Consider the following 26,922-nt stretch of genomic DNA (forward strand, 5'->3'; position numbering starts at 1 on the left):
TAAAAAATCCATTATAATTATCACGTTTACAATACGTTTTATCTGGGTGGCTTTACATTTAAAATGTGTTATATCATCTTCAACAGAAAGTTCATTAATTGTGTCTGTAAATGACATGTACAATCTGATCCAAATGTTGGGATCAAATTTAGGAAGGAAATATGGACACAGTTGAAACTGTATACCTCCAATTGTATGAAAATAATATATGAAGTACACACATTTACAATTTTAAAAGCGTTTCTGTTTACAGAATGCTGAATTGTTTTAATGTACTGTTTGCATTTTGTCTCCATTACTAAGACGCATGGTCTGTGTATGAAAAACTTAACTTCAATATAAAATCTGGCTAGTAATAGAATCAAATAAGAAATTAATAAGAAAATAGCTTTTAGGGAGCAAAAGTTCGTGAAACCAAACATTAGCGCACTGCGCTGAACTGCGCAGCGGCAATGCTGACGATTACACGCACGTGACGTGGAATGTTTTCCGTGTCCGGAAGTGCTGTGGCTTTGGCCAGCTTGGCTTGGATTTGTCCTTACATTACACACTGTTAGATGGTATTGTGTTGAGTTACATCTGAAAAATAGTTAATTATGTAGTTCTAACTACGTGGTTATAGGTATTTGCTTGATATATACCGTGTACAAAGGACGGGTCGCAACAAGAAACTTTGGATACAACTTTAACTAGCATGCCGGATGGCTAGGTAGCTAGCTAACACGCTAACAAGGCTACCAGCTGACTGTATGTGCCTATGAGTTTACAGTTTGTTTTATAGTCTTATTAAGGAGAATGATAAAGAATCCGAAGGCATCTTTTCGCACTCTTGTGTAGTGAATGGGATACCATTTAGCGTTATTGTAACTGGATTTGATTTGGTCCTATCTGGGACTTGAAGATGGAAGACAAATACAGCAGCAACGTCCTCTCAGGGGGACAACTGGGCATGGTCGAAGTGCCCAATTCCAGGTATGTCTGTAGTTTTGCCATGAAGTCAGTCAGGACAAATTACTGTAGCTCATATTTTACAGCCCCAACTAGCAACTCTTTGTATTTTTCCTAAAAAAGGCAAATTACCTTTGTGACTGCTTTTTAAACTTGTATTTTTTCAGTACTAATATACCTTTTCTCTTCAGATTAACCAGGTACATAGTTTTACTGATCATCACAAAAGTACTTAAGGCTCTTGGGATCTTTGAATCATACGACATCCTAAAAGTTGTTCACATTGTTCATTTTATCTTTATATTAAAGTTAGGGTGAGTACTCCTCAGCTTTTCACTTTTCACTAAGATTATGTATGATTATTTGTATTATTATTATTATTGTATATTTGAACATGAGGAAAGTGAGCCTTCTTTGCTTTTTAGGGGTGCTGTTGTTCTACTTTTCTTTCAAAAACCTTTCTCCTCTGGAAAAGTCATCTCAAAAAGACAGGTTTGTTGGACTTTCTTCCTTCTCAGTTTGCAGCGGTTGCAAACCAGTGAAGAAAAAATCAAAACAAATAAGCCCTCATTTTATTTTTCTCTTGTGCATAAACTGTTTTCTCCCTCACTTGGCATAACATTGGAGATAAATATATATATATTTTGTATGCCCATAATAACTCCCCTGTCATTTCTCTTTTTTGTAGTGGATAAAGTTACTCAAGCATGCTGTTTTCAGCTGTGTCATATCACTTCTGGGCTTCTTTGGTCTAACTCTCTGTGGACCTTTAAGGTAAAGCCTCAGTGTCACCAAAACTTTGCATTGGATTATGGTTTTTTCTTTTCCAATACGTGTTAAATGCATTAGTAGTAATAGTGCTAGTACTAATCATTGTGATGAGAAATGTGTATTTGCACTGTATTTATGTGCATGCTCATGCAGTCGTTGTAGTGTCCAGGGAGTGATTAAAAGCTGTCTTGTATTGTTCACAGGACCTTATTACTTTTTGAGCACAGTGATGTTGTGGTTATTGCTCTTCTCAGTGTTCTTTTCACGAGCTCTGGAGGGGGCCCCTCTAAGGTAATATGCTATAAATTCACTACTTTGAAATCAGAAGTGTTGATCTCTAAAATGTGTCACTTTAGCCTGAGTGTATTTAGACTTACTGCTGTTTTTTCCATGACTCTGCACAGACAAGAGGCGCTGCTTTCTTCATCATTGCTGTTATCTGCCTCCTACTATTTGACAACGATGATCTTATGGCAAAAATGGCAGAGCACCGTATCCTTTGCTCCTTATGTTGGGCAGCATTTACATTTGTTTTCACTTTGAATCATCATATTTGTCAGTTTACACTCTGTTTCCTTGACTCCACTTCTAACAAGCTGAGGGACATCATGACAGTGCGCTCACTCATTGCCTCCACACTGCTATTGCATTTTTAGGTGTTGCAGATCACAAAGTAAGCCAAGTTCATGCCCTACCATAAATGCTATGTTCAAAGCTGGTTAAAGTGAAGCATAGGAAAGTTTTGGTTTTCTGCTTTCCACATTCATTTTGCTCCCTTTTTTCATATTAGGGGGGTGTTGTGCTGCTGGTGGTCTCCCTGTGTCTGAAGGTGGGCTTCCACACAGCCTCCAAGAAATTATCAGTGGAAATTGGTGGTGCAAAACGTCTTTATGCCCTTGACAACTTGGTTTCTGCCTTGGTGCTGTTGCCCTGGGTCATAGTGTTGTCAGCCACCACAGAAGTAAGTTCATTGCCCATGTGACAAAATGAGAAATCTTTAAAAATGTTTAATGCCTGTTATTCACATTGTTAGCCATGCTGCCAGCTCTAAAAATGGCTGTGTTGGTCTGTCTGTCTGTTGATCACTTAGTCCATAGATAGACATAGATCCAGACTGAAATATTTCCAGTAGGGCTGGGTGATATATTGCATTAATGTGGTTAATTCAAATTGTGAAATATTTAAAAATGTGAAAACTACTTAAATCTAAAAATGGTGAGTATCACCTCCTCTGCTGTCACGTGGCAACAGCAGCAGCTCTCTGGAGTTATGATTTTACTAGCAGCTGACACTGTGTCCCTGTGTTAGCTTTGATCATCAACTAGCTGGAGTAATGAGCAGCAGTAGCAGCAGGTAAATGCTGCTAATGTGTGACACTGTGAACTTGCATTAAATTCATGGGAATGCAGTCAGTATCCCAGCTAATGCCAGATTACCGGGAGGGTCGGTCTGTATATGCTGTATATGATTACACCATATATACACTCATTGGTTGTTAGATACATAAAGTCATAGTATATTTGTGACACATTCAAAGTGAATATTCATTATCACCAGAGTGACTGTTTGTTTTTTTTTCGGTATATCTGAAACTTTTCGAGCCAGTAGATTTCAGAACAAAACATTTAAACTTGCCGGTGTCTCTGTGATTCAGACCATTTACTTGACCTCATCACTAACTGTTATTCACTCTTGCTTAACACCAGAGCAAAGTAGAATCATGGTCATCCCTCATCCTGCCTTTTGGGATGATCATCTTCTCGGTCATGATCCTGGAATTTTATGTTGAGGCCACCTGCAACACAAAGATGGAGGCGCCAAGGTGCGCTCGTTATGGTGCCATTGCTCTCTTCCTCAGTGCCCTGCTGCTGGCAAACTTCTGGACTCACCCGCTGACCGACCAGCTGCGCTCAATGAGCAAACCACCCCAGCAGGTCAGCACTGAGCATGTGCTCTCTGGAGGAGTGCTCGTCAGCGCCATCTTTTTCATCATGTGTAAGTTAAACCCACAGCAATTCATTAAACAATTTCCTAATAGTATTAAAACAGCAACCAGAAAGAAGGAACAATAGTAACAACACCCGGTAAAATGTGAACACATCAAATATTTGAACATAAATAAAACCATGATATGATATTACATTTGAAACATGTACAACAGCTCATGATAGCGTTAAAGACAAAAGCAAACAAAAAAAGTGTTCAATACATTTTTGTTGTATGACTATAAGATGATATATTCAACATTGTATACATAAACCTGTCCTCCTTCTCTCTCTTGTCTTTCACTGCAGCATCAAGTATTCTCTCGTCTCCATCAAAGAAAGGTCAAAAAGGCACATTGGTTGGTTACTCACCTGAAGGGACTCCTCTTTACAACTTCATGGGTGACGCCCTGCAGCACACATCACAGTCGCTTCCACGCTTCATCAAAGATTCACTGAAACAGATTCTGGAGGAATATGACTCCAGACAGATCTTCTACTTCCTGTGTCTTAACTTGGTATGTGCAGTGTCAGAAAGAGAAACTCTGCAACCAACAGTCATGTTGTGGATATTATGTAGAAGCCAACTTACTTAAACCATTTGAACACTGCATCCAGTTTTGTTTTGTTTTTTTTCTTTGCACAGAGGCAATGGTAGAAGCTTATATATATTTTTTATATATATAGAAAGCTCAAGAGGCGTTTGCAATCTACATTTATTTAATTCATCAGATTGCATATGCTATTTGTCATCATTTTTGATTCAACCTAATTACATTTTGACTTTTTTTTAGAAAAAAAACATTTCAGGAAAATAAAACATCTATAGAGTTAACTATTTGTTGTTAAGATGTAAAGTAAATTTCCACATTGTTTGTAAAAAGTATTTGTATGTGTGACAGCTGGTTCATTTGGATTTCATAATCTGTTCTCATTTTGTAAGAATCTTTGCCTCTGCTGGTTTCAGGCTTTTACCTTTGTGGAGCTATTTTATGGTGTTTGGACAAACAGCCTCGGGCTGATCTCCGATGGGTTTCACATGCTGTTTGACTGCTCTGCTTTAGTCCTGGGCCTGTTTGCTGCCCTTATGACTCGCTGGAAAGCTACAAGGATCTTCTCCTATGGGTAAAATCCTTAAATAACAAGTTTAAAGACTTTGTTGCAGAATATTGGAATAATTCAATTTGTTTTAGATTGTGCTGGATGTTTTAAAATGTACTTTTTTTGTAGGTATGGTCGTGTTGAAATACTTTCTGGATTCATCAATGGCCTGTTCCTGATGGTGATCGCTTTCTTTGTCTTTGTGGCGTCAATCACTCGTCTATTGGACCCTCCTAATATAAACACAGACATGCTGACAGTGAGTAAACTGTTTCTGCCATTTCGTGTAAAGGCTAAAAGTGCATTTGCTCCGTCTTGTTAATGCACTTGAGTAAAATGTATTTAATATATCCTGATCACATTTTTCCCTTTGATTCTGAGTAATTGAATACTGAGTAAGCATAGTTCAGAGTCCTTACTAGATATCTATATTCTTATATATATGTAGTTGGGTAAAAAATTGGCAAAAATTGTGTGATAAAAGAGTATCAGCGAGAATGATAGGAAAGGTGTTCAAGACGGTGGTGAGACCAGAGATGTTGTTTGGCTTAGAGACAGTGGCACAGAAGAAAAGACAGGAGGCAGAGCTGGAGGTAGCAGAGCTTAGGCAGGAGGTCTAGAGGAAGACCAAAGAGGAGATTTATGGATGTAGTGAGAGAGGACATGAAGTTAGTTGGTGTGAGAGAAGAGGATGCAGAGGACAGGGTTAGATCGAGGCACATGATTCACTGTGGCGACTCCTGAAAGGGAACAGCCCAAAGGAAAAGAAGAAGCCTGTTGGCAAAATACTGATGTTGCAGAGGCTGAATTGTTGCAAAACAAAAAAGTTGAATTTAATAGTGATCGAAAAAGCAGACTATAAAAGCAAACTATATACAAAAAGTATCAAATTTCTATACCCATTCCTTTCCTTATACAGAGGCAAATTCAAATACTCCACACCTTTGTGATGCTGAAAGATGCTTAGTCTTATAAAGTCATTTAATCATAGTCTTACATTTTGAGATCATACATGCTAATGAGGAATAATATAACCTGGGTAGGTTTAATGTTACATATTTTTTTATTAATATAATTTTTTTGCCTCACATTTTCACATTTTGCTGCTGTAAATGTACATTTCCACTCTGTGGGACAAAGGTTTATCTTATCATTAGTTTTCTCCTCTAGTTGGACATTTTTACAAGTAGTCCCCACCTTCTCTTGTGATAACAGGATTCAGGAACAAAATAAACTTTACTGATGGTGCTAAGCTGAAAGGAACCTTTGCCATCAATGATAAATTATCTTGCATGAAGTCTTTTGACATCAGTAGGTCTGATTTTTGTGTCCTGTATGTCGCCCCCTATAGCCAGTGTCTGTTGGAGGACTGCTGGTCAACCTGGTAGGCATTTGTGCTTTCAGTCACGCTCACTCCCACGGCGGCAAAAGCTGCTCATCACATGACCATGGCCACTCCCACCACGGCCACTCCCACAGCGAGCACAGCCACGGAGGTCATGGCCACTCTCATGGAGGTCATGGGCATGGGGGACATGGACATAGTGGACACGGGCACTCGCACAGCGTGGGTGGCGGAGGCATGAACGCTAACATGAGAGGTGAGTGTGTTTTCAGCAGTGCACAGAAAAATAACGTTGAAAGGAAATTGTAGCAAGATATTATGCACGTTTTTATTTTCTTTTTCTTCCAGGAGTTTTCCTTCATGTCCTGGCAGACACATTGGGCAGTGTCGGTGTGATTGTCTCCACCATCCTCATTCGTCAGTTTGGGTGGTTGATCGCTGACCCTATTTGCTCGCTCTTTATCGCTACGCTCATTTTTCTCAGCGTCATCCCACTGCTGAAGGATGCCTGCGAGGTTCTTCTGCTACGAACTCCCCAAGAACATGACAAGGACCTGAACATTGCATTGGAGAAGGTGAGGCATCACAAATGTACTTTAATCAGTGACTGGAAAAAAAATTCTCAACTTCTATTTAAATTTCTAGTTAATAAATACGGTAACTCATTAAAGAATCTTCTTAAGCAGTATCAGTTGCCTTAGCAAAAGTTGTATTAGTATTAAAAAGTTGTCTTCCTCTTACTAATCTTTTCTTGTTTCAGATTGAGAAGCTAGAAGGAGTATTGTCATACAGAGACCCTCATTTCTGGAGACATTCAGCCAACATGATCGCAGGCACTATCCACCTTCAGATCATGTCAGATGTGGTGGAGCAGAGGATCATACAGCAGGTTGGTGTCAGAGTCTATATCTGAGGACCTAGTGTAACAGTTTCCTCATCCATTTTTTGGGATGACTCACTGAACTGATGATGATTTAACCACAGTTTAAATTACTTCCACAGAAAAGTCTTTACATCCATAAAAATGTTACTATGCAACATCGATCAACACACATAAACAATTTTTTTTACATGCCGTAAAACTTTTTTCAGTGTTGAAGTATGAACAGATGCACTGTTCTGATTGGTGTGTGACTGTGCAAATCCCCCGATCTGTAGGTGACGGCCATTTTGAAAGATGCTGGGGTGAATAATCTGTCAGTCCAAGTGGAGAAAGAGGCATATTTCCAGCACATGTCTGGGCTCAGCACCGGATTTCACGAAGTTTTGGCAATGACGCAGCAGATGGAATCCATGAAATACCTAAAAGATGGGACATGCATCATGTAACATAAATCTTTGGGACTCAATTAAACTTTAGTAATTCTTTTTCATTAAAATGTACAGTATATGTCTGTGGTGTGAATAAATTTGAATATAGTGGTTTTATCATTGCAATTGTTTCAGTGCATAACCTGTGTTCTAAGTGTGCATTTCTGTCATTTTCAATGTAATCATATGTTACAACAAAGAAAGTGCCAAAACATTTGCAATTGGAACAATTTTCTGACAGAATTGCTCGGGTGCTATATTTTTGGGCCTGAGTGTGTATAGTGGGCCATTTGACCAAACCAAGTAACTGGACCTTGCTCAGGGAATTGATCAGGAACCTATATCAGGCAGTCTAACAAGAGTTTCATAAGTTTGCAACAGAGATGGAAGAACTATATCTCAGTAACATTTCATCAGACCTTTATGTTCGAATAGTCAGATAGATTTATGTTTTCTTAAAGACAACCTGCTTTAGAATGCAGGAAACTGAGACTGTGCTAGCATTTCATACCTTTGACAATCACCTTTGGCATGACAATGTCCTGAAGCAATCAGCCAAGACAACACTGGAGTGGCTTAAGGACAAGTCCCTGAGTGACCCAGCCAAAATTCAGAACAGAACATCAGGGGAGAGATGTCAAAATGAAGGTTCACAGATGCTTTTCATCTAATTTGATGCAATTGGAAAGTTGGGATTAACTGGTCAGGGATAAGATACTTGCAGATACTTAACCAAGAAGATTTGCAGTTATCACTTCTGCCAAAGGGACTTTTACAAGGGTTTGAGGGTTACTTCTTTTTTTTATTGATTTTCTTGGCTTTATCTAACAGAAAGGAAAGAATATTCATCTTTTCTAACTCTTGACAAAGACATTACGAACAGAGTTTCTGTATTCCATCAGTTCATACTGACCAGTGTATGTGTATGAACTCAGAGAACCAGCTGGTGACTGTACCTTCATAGCTAACGTAGCTTCATAATAAACTGACTCTTCCCATAAGGTGATTCAGCATTGAAAGTATCACAATGTTTAAATACATGATGCTTGCTGGCTCCTTAATGTTACATTATTTCTGTCAGAATTCACAATACTAACATTAGGTTTTCATTTCTGTTAAGCTGTATAGTTCCAAGTGGCAGTAAAAGCATTTCCTGTATCTATATACAGCAGTTATCGAGAAAAAATACAAAGGTCATGGTGAATAACCCTATAGTTTATTTGTGCCATGAGCATTAATCTAATGCATATAAACGGGAAGAAAAACACAGTTTAACCTACTCCGTTGCTACAGTGCAGAGAGAAATGCTGACTATGAAATAACTGGTATGTAATTGCGCCATGAAAACAACTCCCTGAAATGTTTCAGTTTAAACACATCTTTACTGATGGATATTTAGGAGTCAGGAGTCGAAAACACTTTGAGCTGTCTATAATGTGCAAAAAAAGAAGCTTCATGCATCCTACACAGCTGTTTTCCTCTTTTCCTCTACTCGATCTCATTGGACGTTCCCACAGTGGCTCTGACTTCCATATCTGCAGGAGAAACAAATCAGGAAACTTGTTACAAACCTCAAATATTTCCCTGTGCATTTTTTAGGGTTCTAAAAATGTTATCTAAGTGCTCAACAAATATCCTACATACTGTAGACGGTAGCTTTCGATAATTCCCTTACACTCTGGACCTCGCACATGTATATAGCCAAATTTCACACATACACACACACACACAGATATATGTAGGGTTTATATTTACATTTTTTTTAATTTTATTAGTAAATTGGTTGGTTCCTTCTTGTCTATAAGCAACTGAGTGTTATCCTGCATATGACAAAAAAATAATAATCTGATCTGACTCTTTACCTGGGCATGGTCCACCCTCCAAAGTAATGTCATCAATGGCGATGTCGCTCCTTATTGATGAACCCCTGGTGGCTTTAAACACAATCTGGGACAGCAAAATGACAAATAACAATTTCAATTCCAAAACAATTTGAATCATTTTAGAAGCTGTGCTTATGGGCAACAAAAACACACCACAACAACAATTTCCGTTTTTGGTTTTTGTTGTTTTATTATCTACTATCCTACTTTACACTCTAGATTTATTCAGTCTTGCTGCCACTGCTGTGGCACCTGCTTTTTCTTCTTGCAGAATTAATACATTGTCATCATTTACTTTATTAAACCTCAGGAACCCTAAACCCAACATTGATGTTCTGAGTATCTGAGTATGGGTTTATACTGGTATGGGTTTAGTTATGCCTGTTGGTGGTGTTATGGAGGGGAATGAATGTGAAGAGCAAATAATTGGTTTTAGATAGTAGATATAATTGGTGGAACCAGTAAGTTGAATGGATGATGCTGTTAGAGGGGTCCCATAAAGTCCCCCAAATGACCATGGTTTTAGCTACTAAACTAACTTAGGCTATACATGCTAAACACGATTTGTTTTCACCACTCAGAGCCTGTCAGTTGGTAAATTGAGATTATGGGTTCAGATGGAGGAGTTTATATTTCAGATTATGTCACTGGCAGGAGTTCTGGAGGAGCAGGTCAAACCAAGACTAAAACCTCTGTAAAATGGTCTACCAGATAACTGTAACCAGAAAAGAAAACCTCCTCCAGATGATGTCATCCAGAGGAGATTTTCAGCAAAAAAGCAGAGGCATATTTTAATACAGGGAAGGCATTTAATACCATTCAGCCTAAAACCTTAGATAGCACTTGGGGTTTACACATGGGTTTCTTCATTTTTTTTATATAGAAGAATCAAGAACAAGAGAAACTGTGTTCTACTCTTGCCTGATGCTGGTTGTCACACTGATACTCCACTCTAGCTCTCAGCCAGGTGATGCTCTGCTCGCCGCTCCGTTGCCACAGCAACACATTCTCTCCATCCTTGTCAAGGTGAACGCTGAGCTGCCCTGTTCCCGAGCCATACATGTGGTAGTAGAAGCGCAGACATAGAGGTCCCCTGGAGCCCCTCAGAGGGCGAGACAGCAGTCGTATGATCTGACCACGCAACAGAGATGATGCCTCCATGTGCAGGTAGTAACCTGTCAATTAAAGGAAACAGGTTTGACTGTGCAAAGCGGTGGAAGTTTATAATGGAATCTCTGGGCATTTCTAGCATGCACCAAACCATGTAAAGGAGGATTTTGACCAGTTTTCAGAGAGAGTTGAAGTGAAGGTAACTCTCACCAGCTCCACTGGTGTGGTCTGCTCTGGGCCCAGTGTATGAGGTGGGGGTGCGTCCTCTCTTCCACTCCCAGTCAGCATCATCACTGTGCTTGTCCTGGGTGTAACCACACAGGCCTGTTTCAAAGTCACAGTGTCCTGGGAGAGATGATGACAACATGCCTGCAACTGGAAAACAAACAACATGCTTTGTTAGGTAATACCTTCCTGTGACAATCCAGAGGCTGCATCCCTGCTAACTGATTTTAATCTGACATTATTTTAAACTTGAACATTACAAATCTTTTTTTTAAATGTAGTCAGTAGCATCGGAACGTGGATTATCATCATATAGGTTTTCAATTAAACTGTAAGTGTAACACACATCTTTCAAATTACATAACATTTTCATTACTGGGAGACCTCTGGTAGATTTTCCTTTTATATTTAAAAAATATATTGGATTAACAAGTTAGTTGAGCCTGGGGCACAATAATGATGCTGATCCACCCTTTGTGCATCATATACACTCCAAATACTGTTTGTTGAAATGTCACTGTAAAATCACAAAAATATCATAGTAAAAACATTTTTCAGCAAAAGATTCTAGTGCACTGAACAGAAGTTTAGATCTTCATTTGATTAATAATCGTACATGACTCCGTTTCCAAGCAACACATTTCACATTACGGCTCACTTACTAATGATTGATTAAATATTGTACTTTACTGCACCACACACAGCTGTGCATGGGATTAGTATCTTTTGATTATGGTAAAAATTATTTACATTGGATTTAGTTACTGTAGTGTAAGTTCCCCCCCAAATTTTATCATCAAATTACAAAAATCCACTCGCATTCATGTTGACTGGCAATATTTGGGGCCCCTGGCGATGTGGGACTTTACAGTTGTTGAATCTCTGTGGACCACAACATTCAAACCACCAGATGTTGACTGGAGTGGATCACTGCATTGACGAGCGATGGCATCAGCCTACTCAGCACTTGGATACACGCCAGAAGTGTTTGAGTTCGTTACCTGTTGTCAGGTCACAGTCTCCGAGGCTCACGCTAATGTCGTCCAAAGCCACAGAGCCACAGTCCCAGAAGCTCCTGCAAGTGCTGACGAAAACCACCTGATGACACAGACAGACAGTGAGCAGATGTGTCCTCACCAGCGTCACTGGTTCATCAGAATTTGAATATTTTTACAACTAATAATCATTTACAAAACAACACTTGGTTATGGTTGTTTTTCATTTCCCCAACTGATGCTTGTGCGTGACTCAGAAATTGTCAGAAAAGTGAGGAATAAAAGGTCAGAGTGGGGAAAGACTCCGAGCACTTTGGCTTCTGGATGAATTACTTTTCCACACAGAGCACATGAGGACACAAAAGCGTTAAAAGGCCAGAACAGGAAGTAAAGATTTTTTGGTTTTGAATCAAACTTAAAAGTATTTTATTTTCCTAATATTTCCATTAGTTTATCATTCTTTCTTGTAATTTTCTTTAAACTTTGTTCTCCCTTTGTCTCTTTCCTGTTAATTTGCTTTCCTATTAATAGTTCACTTCAAAGCTGCTTCTCTTGGACTGTATTACATTTCCTCCTTCCTTCATTAGTTTTTTCTTGTTTTTCTTTATCCTTAGAAGAAAAGAGCTTCCTTCCCTTCTTTATTTATCTTTGTTCCTTTCTTTGTTCCTTTTTTCTTGGTTGTTTATTTCTCCCTTCCTTAAATTATTCTGGGTTTATTTTCTTCTCTTCCTCTCTCTTTTTTCCCCCACATTCTCCCTTCCTACCTTTTCTTCTTCACTCACTTTCTTCTGTCTTCATTTTGTTCATATTACACAATTTTTATCATTTTTAGTCCTTGTTTATTTTTTCACACATCTACTAATGATCCTTGACTTGCATGTTATTTTTACTTCCTCTCCACTGACCTTGACAGGCTGCAATGTTTGGAAGGTGACATCCGTTGCCATCCAGATTCCTCTAGACTTCTCCCCCTGAGTCCAGATCTTCTCCTGGCTACTGCTGCCGTTCTGCTTTGACTGCAAATATACAGCCAGAGCCTGGGCCGTCTGGTTGAAACCTGCATTTGCCAGAGTTATTTATGATTGGTGAGTCAGAAAAATAAATCACAGCAACGGATTCTAACCTAGACTCAAACAGCACCACATACAAGGAAAATCGTGGGGAGTCTCAGCATATAAGTAGCCTCAGAGTGGAGGCTTGGGTGACACTCACCGCTGGGAAAAAAGTAAAATCTCAGGCAGTACTTAAAATTCCCAGGCAGAGTTGGACCAATCAGGCGACTAACATAACTGGAGCTCATCTCAGAGTGTGCCAACAGGAAAGATCCTGGAAGAAAAAGAAGAAGCAGTTTCTATTTTCTTGTGAAATTCTCTCTTCCTCTCAATCTGTTTGCCATGAATGTTCCCCTAACCTGCTATTAATCTGGAGTTCCACTGAATTTCAACAAAAATACACATATATATTTGGGGTCGTCTTTGTGGTTCCTTTTAAATTCTTAAGAACATTACTTAGCTTTGTTATTTTTCACCAGCTGTAAAAGAAAATCACTGTGTATTCAGCTGCTAAATGGTTTAGAGCTAAATAGCATACAGTGGGTTTATCAAAGCTTTTCAGCCAAAAAAAATAAGCTGTCTGTTGTTGGAAATGGTGAGTAAATTTGCTGTGATACCAAAACTATACACTAAAAGAGTCTAAAAAGCTCTTTAGAGCTACAGAATTGTTATGTATGAAACATTGTTTATGACATCAGCACTACAAGTCTTATATAATTTGAATAGTATATTGTGTATTCCTACCTGCACCTGTAGTGTGATCTCCCTTCCTGAATATGTTGGGCTTCACAGAAACTCTCCTCCATGCCAACTCTGCTGCCTGGTCCTGCGTGTAGAGGCAGAAACCTGATTCAAAGTCACAGTTGGCAATGGAGGGATCAAAGGTCGGCTCTGTGGAATACATGTATATGGAATCAGGGTTGACGCAACTGAAGAAGAACAGTGGCTCTGGTCAAAATCTAAAGCCCAGACAGCTTGAAACGTGAGTCTTTGCTCTGCTTAGGGATGAAACCGTTTGGTTGACCCCATAGTAGATACTCTAGTACAACCCTTAGGTCAACTTGACTGCCCCAAAAAGGATGGATGCATCAAAATCTCACTATTGGAGCTTCTGTATGCTGTAAGGCAGCTTTAAGCATTTAGTCCTTTAAATATCCCAAAATGTTAATATTATGCAGCTTCCCAATTTTTCCCAAGAAACTTTTTTTTCTCTGTGTTCTAATTTTGACAGTAAATGTGCCTGAGTGAGTGACTGTGGCTGGAGCTTACCAGTGTCTGCGCTGCAAAAGTCTGGAGAAAAGGAAATGTCATCAAGTTTAACCCGCCCACCTCTTGGACTGTTAAATGCCACTTCAAAGACCACCTAAAGGGGCAGACAGATAATTGGAAAGAGTGACGTCTTCTGCATATAGACACACACATGCACAGAGAGATATACATTTGTTTGTATTCATTTACTTTGTTAATAAGAAAAGTAGGAAGGGACAAAAATATATAAATACATAGAGTATGTTCAAGTAAAAATAATAACATAGAGCTTTATAATGCCAGGTACAGTATAACTCTGATATAGCACATTCAATCTGACCTGTACAGGGTATGGTGCCTTCAGGTCCACCTGCACAGGTATCCATTCTTCAAGCGTCTGGCTCCAGCTGCTCTGGTTTTCTGAACCTGCCCTCCACAGGTCCTGGTACTGGCCCAGACTGTCCCGGGCAAAAACAGAGAACATGTTCCCTCCCCCTTTGCTTCGCTGATACTGAAAACTCAGGCAGCCTGACATTGGCACTGTTGTCATGGGAGACATCAGTTTAGCCACTTCTTTGAAGGTCTTGGCATAAATAGAGTCCACGTACATGAAGTGACCTGAGAGGGAGTTTAAACATGAGTCAAGTTGCAGAGCACAGTGTCCTGTCCTGTGTTTTAACTGTCAAGCATTTACTATCATCTGTTTAACAATCAGTCAGAATCTCAAATCCTTAGCAGGAGGTTTTACAATTATGTTTGGTACAATACATATACACCATAGCAAGACGTGAATCATCCTACTGCCAAATATAGTAGTTGTCCACCACAAATGCTCTGTTGTTGCCGTTGTGAGTTAGGCTGCCAGAAAACTACTATGCACAGCTATTTTAGGACTGAGACTTCTTTAAATATGAACCTGTATATTTGTGACCCACAACCATAGAAACCAATTGGGCAATATGGCCAAATGAAACAGGAGAAATGAGATTGTATTGAGATAAACATGTCACTCGCCTGTCCTGTTGTTGTATGTGTGGTCATTTGGCATTTCGTTGTCAAGCAGCTGGATCCCGCCGCCTCCGATATACCAGTTTACGTTGGCATTCCACTGGTTGCTGTACCCGCACAGATGAGACTCCTCAAAATCACACTCTAGGCACAGCACAATGACAAGTCATCAACTCGCCTGCTGTCACAACATACAGCTTCAAGTTAAAGTTTACATACACACATCATAGCCACAACTGTCATGGCAAATTTGAGCAGTCGTTTTTTTTTTTTTTGTTTGTTTGCTGAAGCAGAATCATTGTGCAACAAACAGCTTTAATTAGTAAAAACCTCAAGAATTTGCAAAATCAGCACAACCTCAAGTGTTAAGAAATACAAATACACTATTTAAAATGTTATGTCAGTGGTGTTGAAAGTCGCAAAATGTCTTCTAATTTGCCTATCCTAAGGCGTCTTAACTTCCTGTTATCGAACATGAACAATTACAGCTGGTAGCTTCTCTGTGCCAGCACAAAAAGGGCTTGTTTGACAGCACTCGATTAACCAACACTCAGTACAATGAGAAAGTCCATGGAGTTCAGAGCAGATTTAATTAAGAGGACAGTACATTTACACAACAGGAATGTCTCTTGTGAACATTTCTGAACAACGGCAGCTTCCAAGATCAGTTGTACAAACAATTGTACATAAATACGACTTAGTGGGAGGTGAAGATCTGGAGAAGAGGATTTTACTTCTGATTGTCAGAAGCAACCCAGGAACCATCATGGCACAAACCAAAATCTTGCAGAGCCACAGACTGAAAAGCTGCAGTCCAAGAAACGAGCCACTGCTCCAAAACTGACAAGTTAAAGCTCAACTAAACTTCGCCCTGACTATTGGCAAAGAAAAAGTTTTATGGTCAAACGAGAGAAATATTGAGTTGTTTTGCCACTATGACTAGAGAAATGTCTGGGGGAGAAAAGGTGAGGTATCTCACCTCAAGAACATTTTACCTTCCAGAATTGCGTCATTTTTTAAATTTTAGATCCTGTATTAAGATGAGTTGGACCCACTGTATAAAGCTTCTCCAGCAGTCTGGATATAGTTTGGACTCTGTGGTAGTCAACCCTAATTTTTGGTGTTTTAACCTTTCTCCCAAGAAAAGTGATCAAATGTGCAACCAGAGTTCTACCAGAACCGGATCGATGGATACCAAAAGTGACTGCTAAAGGTGAAACCTGATAAGATGTGTGTATCCGTATGTGCAATTTAACACTTGTATGTATAATTGTGAGCCTGTGTTGATGTCAGAAAACCCCAGATGAATTAAAAACTGTGCACAAAAGATCTGCATTGTCCGTTCAATAGAAAGGCATATTGTGCAGTTATTCTGCCCCAGTAAAACAACAGTTCAAAGACAGTAATGTCTATCATGAGTGTACGTAAATTTTCAACTGCATTTGTAGGTGCGGGTGCAAATTTATTCCATGATTTTCACTTTAAAATAGAACTAATATGTCCCTGTTTGTCTGCATGTGAGTTTAAGTACAAAGCACTGATGGATTTTATTCAGGAAGGCATGCATGGATTATTTTTGATTAAATAAAGACATGTGAGTGATGTATGTATGTAAGTCACTGACCCAGACAATATCCAGGAGTGATGTGGATCTCAAAGATAGCCACGCTGCCCCCAGCGCTCCGTCCGGTTCTACCTTCGAAGATAACCTAATCAACAACACATGTTCAGTAAAAACCTGCAGCTTATCATATGGAGTGACAGCACCGTGACATCGGGGGGTGGCTGCGGCTCAGGAGGTAAAGAGGTCACACCACCATTTCTGGATCTGGTGGTTTGATCCCCCATCTCCTCCTGTCCGTATGTCAAACTGTCTTTGGGAAAGACAGTGAGCCCCAGGTTGCTCACAGTGGGTCAGGTCACCACCTTGCATGGCAGCATTGTCATCTGTGTGTGAGTGTGTGTGTGTATGAGAAGCTACTACAAAGCACTTTGGGTGCCGGTAAGGTAGAAAAGCCCTATACAGAATAAATGTGGGCATTTATCTTTAGCCTTATAATAGAAGGTGACTTAATGTATGGAGGGTCACAAAGAGTGCATGCCAAATACTTTTATTTTGAAAGCTCATGTACGCAGGTTAACTATAAAAGGGCTAACAGAGGAAGAACGGAAACACAGGATGATGGAGGAGAAACACCTCAGGAGGTCACGGCTTGTACATGCTCCTGTGTATGTTTGTGATGAAACGAGGTACTTTTTTAGATTAATGAAGTAAATGGTCTGTTTTTACAATAAATATATAATAAATACAATGTAATAGTTTATTTCCTTACTATGTGTGTTAAAAAGGAGGATAAAGGCTGGAAAATAAACCATATCAAACCCAACCGAATGGTCATATCTATAAAATGGTAGTTGTTTTAAATGTTATTGTATGTTATGTCCATTCAATTCAATTCAATTCAAATTTATTTAGATAGTGCCAATTCACAACAAAGTCATCTCAGGGCACTTTACAGAATAAAGTCAAGATTATAAAGATGTACAAAGAGAACCCAACAATTCCCCCTTGAGCAAGCCTCAGGCAACAGTGGAGAGGAAAAACTCCCTTTAACGGAAGAAACCTCCAGCAGAACCAGGCTCAGGGTGGACGGCCATCTGCCTTGACCGTTTGGGGTGAGTGGAAAGTGAAGAGAGAAAAAAACAGAGCAACAAAAAGCAACAACAAAACATTGGGCAGGTCGGTAGGACCAGTAGCTGTACGCTGGAAGACACACGGCTTCAAAGCCGGGGACCCCTGCAGAAAGGGACAGAGAGAGGGGGACAGAGAAGGACAAAGACAACTACAACTACATTCGCAACAACCAAAACATACTGGTTAAGAAAATTGCAATTTTAGTGTCATTAATCTGTTTTTGCTCTCTAGGGGGCAGAAAAACTCCAAAACAAGCTGCAAACAGCACTGTCCAACCAGCTTAGGCCTGCTTCATGCTTCAGCCCTGCACACTCCTGGCTTTACCTCTTTAATTCTGGCATGGCCCATTGGTCAGAGAGAGACTCAACCTAACCACTTACCCTCCAAAATGTACAAACCATTATAGTATACGCCAAAAACAGCATATAAGAAAGTAGCATGATATTTACATACCAAACTTGTTAACAGTCACAGGTTCACTACTTTTCTTTTGCACCTGCAGCCTTTCTGTTTGCTGCTGATGACTAGTCCAAAGTGCACATTACAGTGTGAGAACGTGGACAAGAATAGGGCTTGTTTAAGTATGAACTTATGGATTGCTATGGACAGAGCTTGAACTCATCCCCAGAGCAGGCTATGCTCGGTCCTCCACAAGAAGCATGTTCCAGACTGAATGCTCGTGTGCTTGGAAATTGTAGTGTATTGTAAGATTTCAGCACCATATAGTCACTTTGGTCATGGGTGTGTGTTCAGTGAGACGAAAAAGGAGAACATGTTAGCAGTCATGTGAAGCTTAAACCTCATTTCATTGTTCTTTTCTCTAGACTGAAAGATATTTATGTGCTGAGGGGCCCACATAGCACAGGCCTGGGTTACAATCATGTAGGTCGAGACCCTGTCAGCATCAGCTCTGCCTCTACATTTAACATAAACATGTGCTTTACTATTCCCACTCAGCGTTTAGATAATGTCTGTATGGGTGTAGGTGTTTGCATTTCTTTAGAGACTTCACACTGGTCTCAATTTAAACTTTCATGTGTAATGTTAAACAGTGTTAACCACCTCATCTGTTTATTTAGCAGCTACAACTAGACAACTAGTGGACAAGTAAGCTCTGATTACTTTTTTAAAATAGTAATTTGTAAATTAGTATGTTACTGGTAAATTATTTACCCACTTCAGAGGAGCCCACTGGTATATTTCTTGTTTCTTGTCCTTTTAGTCTCTTAATGCAGACCATGAATATATTTTCTGTTGAACAAATGATTGTTTGTACTTTGGAAAACATCAAGTTCAAATGGATTTCTTGAAAATTCCAAACATTCCCTTAATAAAATTCTAACTTTATTTTGACAAGTTTTACTCAAGCTATCTCAGCTTAATTCTAAAAAAGGGCAACACTGTAATTTGAAATGTTGTAAATTACATAGTGATTTATGACTTTATTCTAATACCAACACAATAGTTTTCCAAAATGCTTTTCCCCAAATCTTTCTCTCTCCATTTCTCTGTTTGTTAGTAGCCCTAACACTCAATCTATGCACTCAAACACTCAAACTATGTTAAACTAGATTTGTAGTTGTGTTAGATGTTACTTTGACTGTTTGTTTAAAATTTTGACTTGAGTAACTTATATTGGAATTTTGTTTCACAATTCCTTATGAGTTTACACATTTTTAATCCACTTTTATATTTGACCTTTGACATTAAAAATAATTTATTCCTAAAAGTAATTATTACAAGTTAAAAGTTACGTGTGTCTTTCAAAAGACGAATTCTGTGACCCTCTGACACTTTGTCATTGTTTCACCATGACGTAATAAAAAGCTAGCATGCCCTTACCTGTGCAAACATATTCAAGATCCCCAGATAATAAACACTTAAGTTTCAACAAGGGGAATTATATTGTCAGGCTCTAACAATAATTAAATAGTTAGCATGCTATATCTAACATTTCTATATTATGGGATAAAATAAACTAGATTAGACATTCCGAAGTGTTTTACCCTGAAAGGCTCAGTATTGTTCTGCAGGTCCATGGTTGAGATGACCCAACTGTCAGATGGTGTCTGGCTTCTCCACAATGACCTGTCAAAGCTCTTTCCCTCTGTACGCTGCAGGACCTCTAGGCTTCCTGAATCAGTGATCTGGTAGACAAGCCGCAGGCAGCTCCAGTCACCTTGCTCTATAGGGGGACTCAGCAGGATCCCTAAAATCTCTCTCTCCACCACAGCATCTGTGCCTATCTCCACACGGTGGTCCTCAGAAGGGGCTGCATCCACTGCGACAAAACGACCTGAAAGAAAAAGGTGTAAGGTAATAGTTGTAATAAGGTTCTGGATAATAAATGTGTTAATATATGTATTTAATTTTGCCATTTTATGTCTTTCTTTTCACCAGAGCTGAAAAAGGGGGCTTGTAGAATTTTGAAACTTGTTTAAGACAGTTAAAAAAAAATTTCCCAATTCGGCAATTTGAGCACTGCTCAGATGATGCTAAATGCATTTTCTAGGTACTTTCAGGTGATGATACCTATAGTGACAAGAACAGCCAACGCTTCAACAAGGCTAAGACTCAACGGCTATAAGTCATTCAGCATGTGTCATTCACTAGCACAACTAGTTTTGGCCGTTCACATCAGAGCAATAATCTTTAAGTACTGCTTAAAGCTAAAATCAATGAAATTGAACAATGCATAAGAATTTGTGTCCAATGTCAACATTCGCCTCAGCTCCAACCATGACAGCAACTCTTAGCTCCTTTTCTGCTGCAGGGACCTCTGAGCTCTCCTCACTGGTCTGTCCTTTATTATTTGTCCCTGTGGAATGCCCTGTTGCCCCAGGGCTGCTATATCCTGACAAACACACATTTATTCCAACACACTAACACAACACCCTTATTTCACCTCATACACAATTGTTTGCAAATGTTTGTATTTACTCATTGGAATCCACACACGCAAACTATAATGCTTAAATTGAACATTGCCTGCTTTGAATACTGAATAGAAAAAAAAGGGCATAAAAACAAATATATTTGACATGACTTCATTTCTGTTATTATTTCAGCTTCTCTGCACACAGCACAGAATTGAGGACGGAGATGAGATTACATGAGCAAGAACTAAGCACACTAGTAACACATCAACCTCACTAACCTTTTAAACCAGACTGGCAGCAGTAGCAACAGGGATGGAAACAGGAAAAGAGAAAGTAATTGGCAAAGGAAAGGCAGACAGTGAGAACTACAGCTGCAGAGCAATTTGTGAAAAAAAGAATTACATTGGAATAAAGTTTTCTAATCATATGATGACTGGAAATGGTTAGGTTCGTCAGGTAAACGGTCTGCAACAGTTACTGGTCTACCTTACTGGACAAAGAGTTTTTTTGTAGAAAATTCTGAGAAAGTAATCTCTCTGGCAGGATACGCAATTACAGATAATGAATAGGTGGATGGGTATTGAGGCACAAGACAATTTTATCTGTTATACATTGTAAATTTACCTACAGAAATTAATCTAGTAATCAGCTAACTTGGCTTGGTACACTCTGATAATGTCCTGGCTTTGGAAGACCAAGTGTATTCTGTCTGTTTATGAGATAGAGCCGATTGTTTTGGCTTGAAATTGGAATTGTGAATGTGGGTCAATGGGTATGTTGACCATATGACTACATACTCTGTACCATAAGCGTCAGATGACATCATCAACACAGAAAATCTACTCTAGATGATGTCATTTGAAGTATTTTTCAGCAAGAAACCAAGCAATATTTTATTACATGGAATTCAAAGGGAAGTTCAATACTTTCAGATGCATGTAGTCCCCTACTAAAACCACAGAATGCAAGTTAAAATTAGTGAAGTACCCCTTTAGGTTCAGCGATAGCTTTTTGCACTACAAGACAGTGTTTGGTAACATCAACTAAATTGGCACCTTTTAAAAAAGGCCTTACTACATGTCACGATTTACGTGACAGCATCCGGCCTTTAGAGGCATCTGTCTCCAAACGACATCTACAGTATCTGCAAGGACATTGCTCTAGACAATGAGTCTACAAGGATATAAGATCTACTGGAATTACAGATGTATCTAATGAAAAGTAAGAGTGATTAAATCATGTACAAATGCTCTGCATTCATCTGTTGGCTTTGATCGGTTGTGCATGAATGGACACTGACATAATTTACTGTAGATATGGGTATGTACTATACTCATCCCTATCAGCTGCAGGAACAAACCAATGGGAATGCCTAAATGTGTTAGTTCACTGACTCCAGATGTTCAAACTGGGATGTTGGAATCAATGCAGACCACATGTGTTTCTTTTCACCAGTGTTTAAGTGGTATGGCAAAGCCCAGCAATAAATGACTGCAACCTCACAGCTAAATCTGTAATACAAACTAAAAGAGTCACAATACTCTCTAAACTCAACTTAAGCACATAACCTAAACGTGTATATGCCATGTGGAGATGCCATGTGACATTTTAGAAAAGACTTTCAGTACCATCTTTATGTAGGGTCCAGCTCGTGTGGTCTGCATCTGATGTGTATCCACAGGTGTTGGTCTCAAAGTTGCAGGAGCCTGGAAACAACTGGTGGTTTGCTTGGACGATGCCTTTAAACACAGAAAGAGAGAAAAAGAAAAAGAGAAAACAGACATTAAAAAGAGGCAGTGGTAGGTATGAATCACAGTAGCTGGCAGAAATGGAAGTATGCCCTCATGCACCAGCACTGGCACAGTCATTAAAATGTACTCACCAGCAAAAGTCAAGAGGTAGAATGGAAGCATTGCAGCTTTTTTTTAGAAAGAACTTCACCCTCTGAAAAGCAAAAGTAGGTCTTGCATCCACAGTTCGATGTTCACAAGACACTGCACCCAAAGTTTGTTTTGAAGACTTTTCTTGTGCGTTTGTGTGTATGTGTGTGTGTCGTCTGAGTGACTCTCCAGCGCGCAGACTGGCAGAACACTGCAGATTCTCCAGTGGGAAGTGTGTGTATGTGTGTGTGTCTGGACAACAGAGAAAGGAGGTGGAGAAAGAGGAGGAGAAAGAAGGTGAGTGATGAGCTGGTGGGATAAAGAGTGGGGGTGGGGAAGAGGAGGAGGAGGGATGTTGATGAGGAAGAGGAACCACAGTGAGCTAACAGTGCTGTTATGGAAAAGGGGAGGGAATGTAAAGAGTTATGAAGTGCAGAATGGAAGGAGCTATTTTAAGTTGTTTGTACAAATATAATGACTTTTTAAAATGTGTTTTATCAGACCGGTGTAGTTGCTTTAATGGTAAATGATCTGCATTTAGAGCTTTTGTACAATATTGAGAAACACTTTATAATGTTGCATCTCATTCACCCATTCACACACATGCTGATGATTGCAGAGGTGCTAGGTTATTCCCCCGGACAGCGCCCCAGGGTTCAGTGTCCTGCCTAAGGACATTTAAACATTAGGTAAGAAGAAGCTTGGAATCAAACCATTAAGACCACGGTTGGTGGAGGAGCAGTAGAAAAAAACGTATTGCTTAAATTCACTCAGTCATTTTTCTAACGATCATATGAGTTATTTGGGAAAGCAATCTATAACAAAATCTAGTCTTTAAAAGTGTTTGTTCCCCTAAAACGTATTTTAACATTGTGCATAACGTAGACAAGAGCCAAAAGCATGTAGACAGTGTACACTTTCTAGATATGGCAACACTGTTTACTTTCAAAAAAGGAAACTCCTATAACGACAACATAAAACAATAGTGTGTTTCTTACTTAAATGCAAGAACAAGGGTATTTCTTGACTTTCGCAATAACCAATAACCTGATGTTTAACCCAATGTCCAACTGGGAGAAAATCCCTGCAGCTAGTTCCTCAAATCTCCTGGAGATTTTTCCAAAGAATGGAGGCTGTTATAGCACAAAGGCCCCGGTTATGCCAACAACTTGTGTAACAATCACACAGTACCTACAGTATGTGTGTTGAATGCTCACATACTTTTGGCCATATAGTGTACAGTATACGATAGTAAATTTTGTAAATTGTGTGGTAGATTTAAATGAAAACATTCCAACAACGCCTTCACTTTTTAAGGAAAGGTCTGCATACACAAATGAATTTATCGATGTTTTTACAAGCCAGTAGATAGTCAAAACATTTTGAAACCATTTACAATATTTGTCCTGGCTTTAGCTTTGAACAACCTGCAGATATTTTATGTTTGTGAACCTAAACCTTAGTAATTCTACATGTAACAAAAGTCAGCAAAGTGATTTAAATTACCTTTTTTTTAACATCCTAGCAGAAGGCAAACAGATTTACAAATGTGGGAAGAACAATTGTGCAACACTGGATATAGATAACTGAACTGCAGTCTCATCCACATTTGTGACCAATCTGTCAGACCAACTATTTCGTCCTCTCTCTTTCTCATTCTGCCATTGTCTGGTACATAGTCACTCCTCTGCTTCCTTCCACTGCTTAGCGGGCCTTTTACTGAGGTACAATGGACACTTTGATACTACATGAAGGTTATGAGGACAGTTCTCTCCAGACTTTGTCCAAAGGGGACAATCCGTAAAATTGTTTCTGAATCATCTCCATACATTTTAGAAATGCAAATAAAACAAAATCAAGAACAACAAGCAAAAAGGCACTTGAGCGGAAATTCTCGCCTCTCTTCAGGGGACTATCCACAAAGTCATGCATTTATTCAGTTCCAAAGATAATTTTAGTTTCCACTGGTTCAAATTTCCACCCTAATTGTCAGTCAGCTGTATTATGTCCTGGTGGCCTGTGTCTCTGTAAATGACAATACAGTATGTTAATAAATATCTAAAGTGTGCCAAAATGTGCATTACGTGTAGAAGTGATTTTGTCCATAATTGCTGGCCAGAGGGTTAAGCAGGTTACAACCTCTGTGGCCCTCCACCACCCAAACAACTCAGCCCCACAACAAGCAAGTTAGAACAGACATTGTATGATTTTTCTACAATTAGAGAATATAAATATTCCTATTTTAATAATTTCAATCATTAAACACTGGACCTTCTCTTTGTTCAAAGGTGAGTGTGACAATGACTACCAATTTATTTGTATTCATATTTGCCACTCAGATTTTTTTTTGCAGGAAAATCTAGTCTGAGATATTTGTACACTATTTGTTAGGGTAATGTATTACTGTGTGTGTCATCAATATTTAGTAATGAAATAATAAGGCCTATCAAACTCACTGTAAGTGTGTTATCCAGTTGTTTCATCCTGTTTTTTTAATTTTAGAGAATCATTTTATCAGTTGTCAAATTTATTTTAGAATGACATTTTTATCACAAACTCATTGTTACAGGAGAGTTTGTACAATTTGTGTACGAATTTGTACAAAACCTCTTCGCAATCCATCTAGGACCAGTGTACAGAAAATCCAACACTGCTACCCATAGAGCTGTGGCTACCAGTGGGGGACTGTAGTTAGAGGATTTATTTTTGTACCAGCAGGAGAAAGCTGGGTGGTGGCTTAAATGAAATGGCAGCATTAACCTCTATTTCATTACTTCCACTGAAGTGCCCATGAGCTAGACTCTCAAAACCCATCGGATCCAGGCTAAATGATTATAATAATGTGGTTCTGTATTATTACCACTCTCATGCCAACAATCATCTCCTACAGAAATCCTGATCAGGTGGACATGAAATTCCTGGAAGACGCAGTTTGCATTTTAAATCAAGGTCACTGGTTTTCTGTAGGACAAGATGGAATGAATCATGATGATACAGCACACTCTAATTCCAGTAATGGGTTTAATCTGTGTTTACTACATATAACTACAGAAGAACATGCACAGTATAGTTTCAATCATGTATGCAGAAAGAGAAGGCCACAAATTATTGATGCCTTCTCTAGAAATAGAAGCAAACTGGACTTGGAGCATAAAATGCAGGGCAGGCCATGTGCCATGAGTTAGCGGCATCAGTAAAGGGATAGCGTTAACTCAAATACACTCTGATGGTCTCACACTCTTTATTTTGGTGCTTTTTCATTGGCCCGGGTCTTAGAAATGTGTCACGCATGCCTCCACCTTCATCCAAAAGTTCACAGCCTGTATCCTACAGAAATGTGCAGGCTGTTGTGTGGGATCAGAGTTGGCAGCCGGAATGCCATGGTTACTACTCCACACATTGCCATCCTCCGTCACGTATTGTTGCCAGGGAAACGACTGTTCCGGTGGAAGGACACACAGGACTTACAGTAGGTGAGGATGAATTAAAGGGGCTCAGCAATGTCCTATTGATCTGCTCTACCAGAGAATAAATAACACCAATATATTGCTTGCTGGGATTATTGTGTCCCCAATACTAAGCAGTAACTGTTCTGTTGATGATAGTAATTAATTAGCACCATCGGTTATTATGAGTAATTAAGAGTTTTCCTTCAAATTTAAGCTATCCTTTTGTGTAGTTTTATTAAAAGTCGAATTTTGATGAAAGGTTATAAATTATTATGTCAGAACTTAACCACACAGTAACATACTGTTAAGTTTCTAGTTGAGCATACACACACACACACACACACACACACACTGCCTATAAAATGTTAACATTTCTGTTGGTGTGAACCTGTTTAACCCGTGAACCCATGTGTGTGTTAATGTGAGAACAAAGTATTAGCAGGGGAAATTTTTCTCACATGAGGGGGATAAAAACTAAACGTTTACTTTTTATTAGAAACACATGGGGAAGGGGAATCATTGCAAAAACATGGTGTTGTTTGGGAAATTTGTAAGGCTGTGAAAATGTGACACTAATACTTTAGGCAACTGATAATGTGACTTGTTATACGAGCAGGTTAACAATTCAGTTATCATTAATCATATTAATTACACATGTGCAATATTATAAAAAGAAGTTTAAGCTTTAAAGTGTCAAGGATTATTGCCTAACTTTAGCGCTAGCGAACGTTAGCTATCAGTGCTAACCCTTTATTGTTAACAAAGCTAACTTTAGCTAAATGTGAGATGACTGAAAGTGAAGATTATCTCACACAGAAGTGAAAACGATGTTCGTGATGAAAATAGCGTTCTCACTTTTGTTCCTGCCCAGCTGTTGCAGGTGTTCCTCATGATTTGATCAGAAAGTTCCACAGGCAGAGATAACAGCGACGCCACCGACAACTAACGGTGCGGCAGGCGGGCAGAGCCACAGCTGCACCGTGCTGGCTGCCGCTGATGGAGTAGATGGGATGACGCCCCACTCATGGACGTACAGA

The 26,922-nt window shown here is 39.3% G+C and overlaps 2 protein-coding genes across 6 annotated transcripts; one reads left to right on the plus strand and one right to left on the minus strand.

Moving 5' to 3' along the window:
* The first annotated feature begins 483 nt into the window (after positions 1-483).
* Positions 484-7,574, plus strand: slc30a5 (solute carrier family 30 member 5). The gene is made up of 16 exons (XM_067483195.1): positions 484-972; positions 1,140-1,262; positions 1,374-1,440; positions 1,637-1,722; positions 1,923-2,010; positions 2,124-2,211; positions 2,316-2,392; positions 2,510-2,680; positions 3,426-3,714; positions 4,014-4,222; positions 4,672-4,829; positions 4,935-5,064; positions 6,157-6,406; positions 6,499-6,725; positions 6,911-7,039; positions 7,309-7,574. Exons 1-16 carry the CDS (start codon positions 902-904, stop codon positions 7,477-7,479), a joined length of 2,334 nt encoding a protein of 777 aa, XP_067339296.1. The 5' UTR covers positions 484-901; the 3' UTR covers positions 7,480-7,574.
* On the minus strand, positions 7,332-26,879 carry LOC137103156 (MAM domain-containing protein 2-like). Of its 5 annotated transcripts, XR_010911389.1 has the most exons (18): positions 26,741-26,879; positions 22,185-22,295; positions 20,835-20,847; positions 19,684-19,973; positions 16,607-16,691; positions 14,989-15,126; positions 14,315-14,592; positions 13,996-14,089; positions 13,471-13,617; positions 12,887-13,000; positions 12,580-12,731; positions 11,681-11,777; positions 10,665-10,829; positions 10,266-10,519; positions 9,324-9,408; positions 8,928-8,996; positions 7,973-8,285; positions 7,332-7,452 (listed from the first exon to the last, which is right to left on the minus strand). XR_010911389.1 is itself a non-coding variant. In XM_067483197.1 (17 exons), exons 1-16 carry the CDS (start codon positions 26,774-26,776, stop codon positions 8,950-8,952), a joined length of 2,106 nt encoding a protein of 701 aa, XP_067339298.1. In that variant the 5' UTR covers positions 26,777-26,879; the 3' UTR covers positions 7,332-7,452; positions 8,928-8,949. The 5 variants fall into 5 exon arrangements, 4 of the variants coding, with proteins under 4 accessions (XP_067339298.1, XP_067339297.1, XP_067339300.1 ...); XM_067483197.1 differs by lacking the exon at positions 7,973-8,285; XM_067483196.1 differs by lacking the exons at positions 7,332-7,452; positions 7,973-8,285 and having other exon boundaries at positions 8,659-8,996.
* Between the last annotated feature and the right edge of the window lie 43 nt (positions 26,880-26,922).

The sequence above is a fragment of the Channa argus genome, chromosome 18, assembly GCF_033026475.1.
Source record: "Channa argus isolate prfri chromosome 18, Channa argus male v1.0, whole genome shotgun sequence".
In the NCBI taxonomy this organism is placed as follows: Eukaryota; Metazoa; Chordata; class Actinopteri; order Anabantiformes; family Channidae; genus Channa; species Channa argus.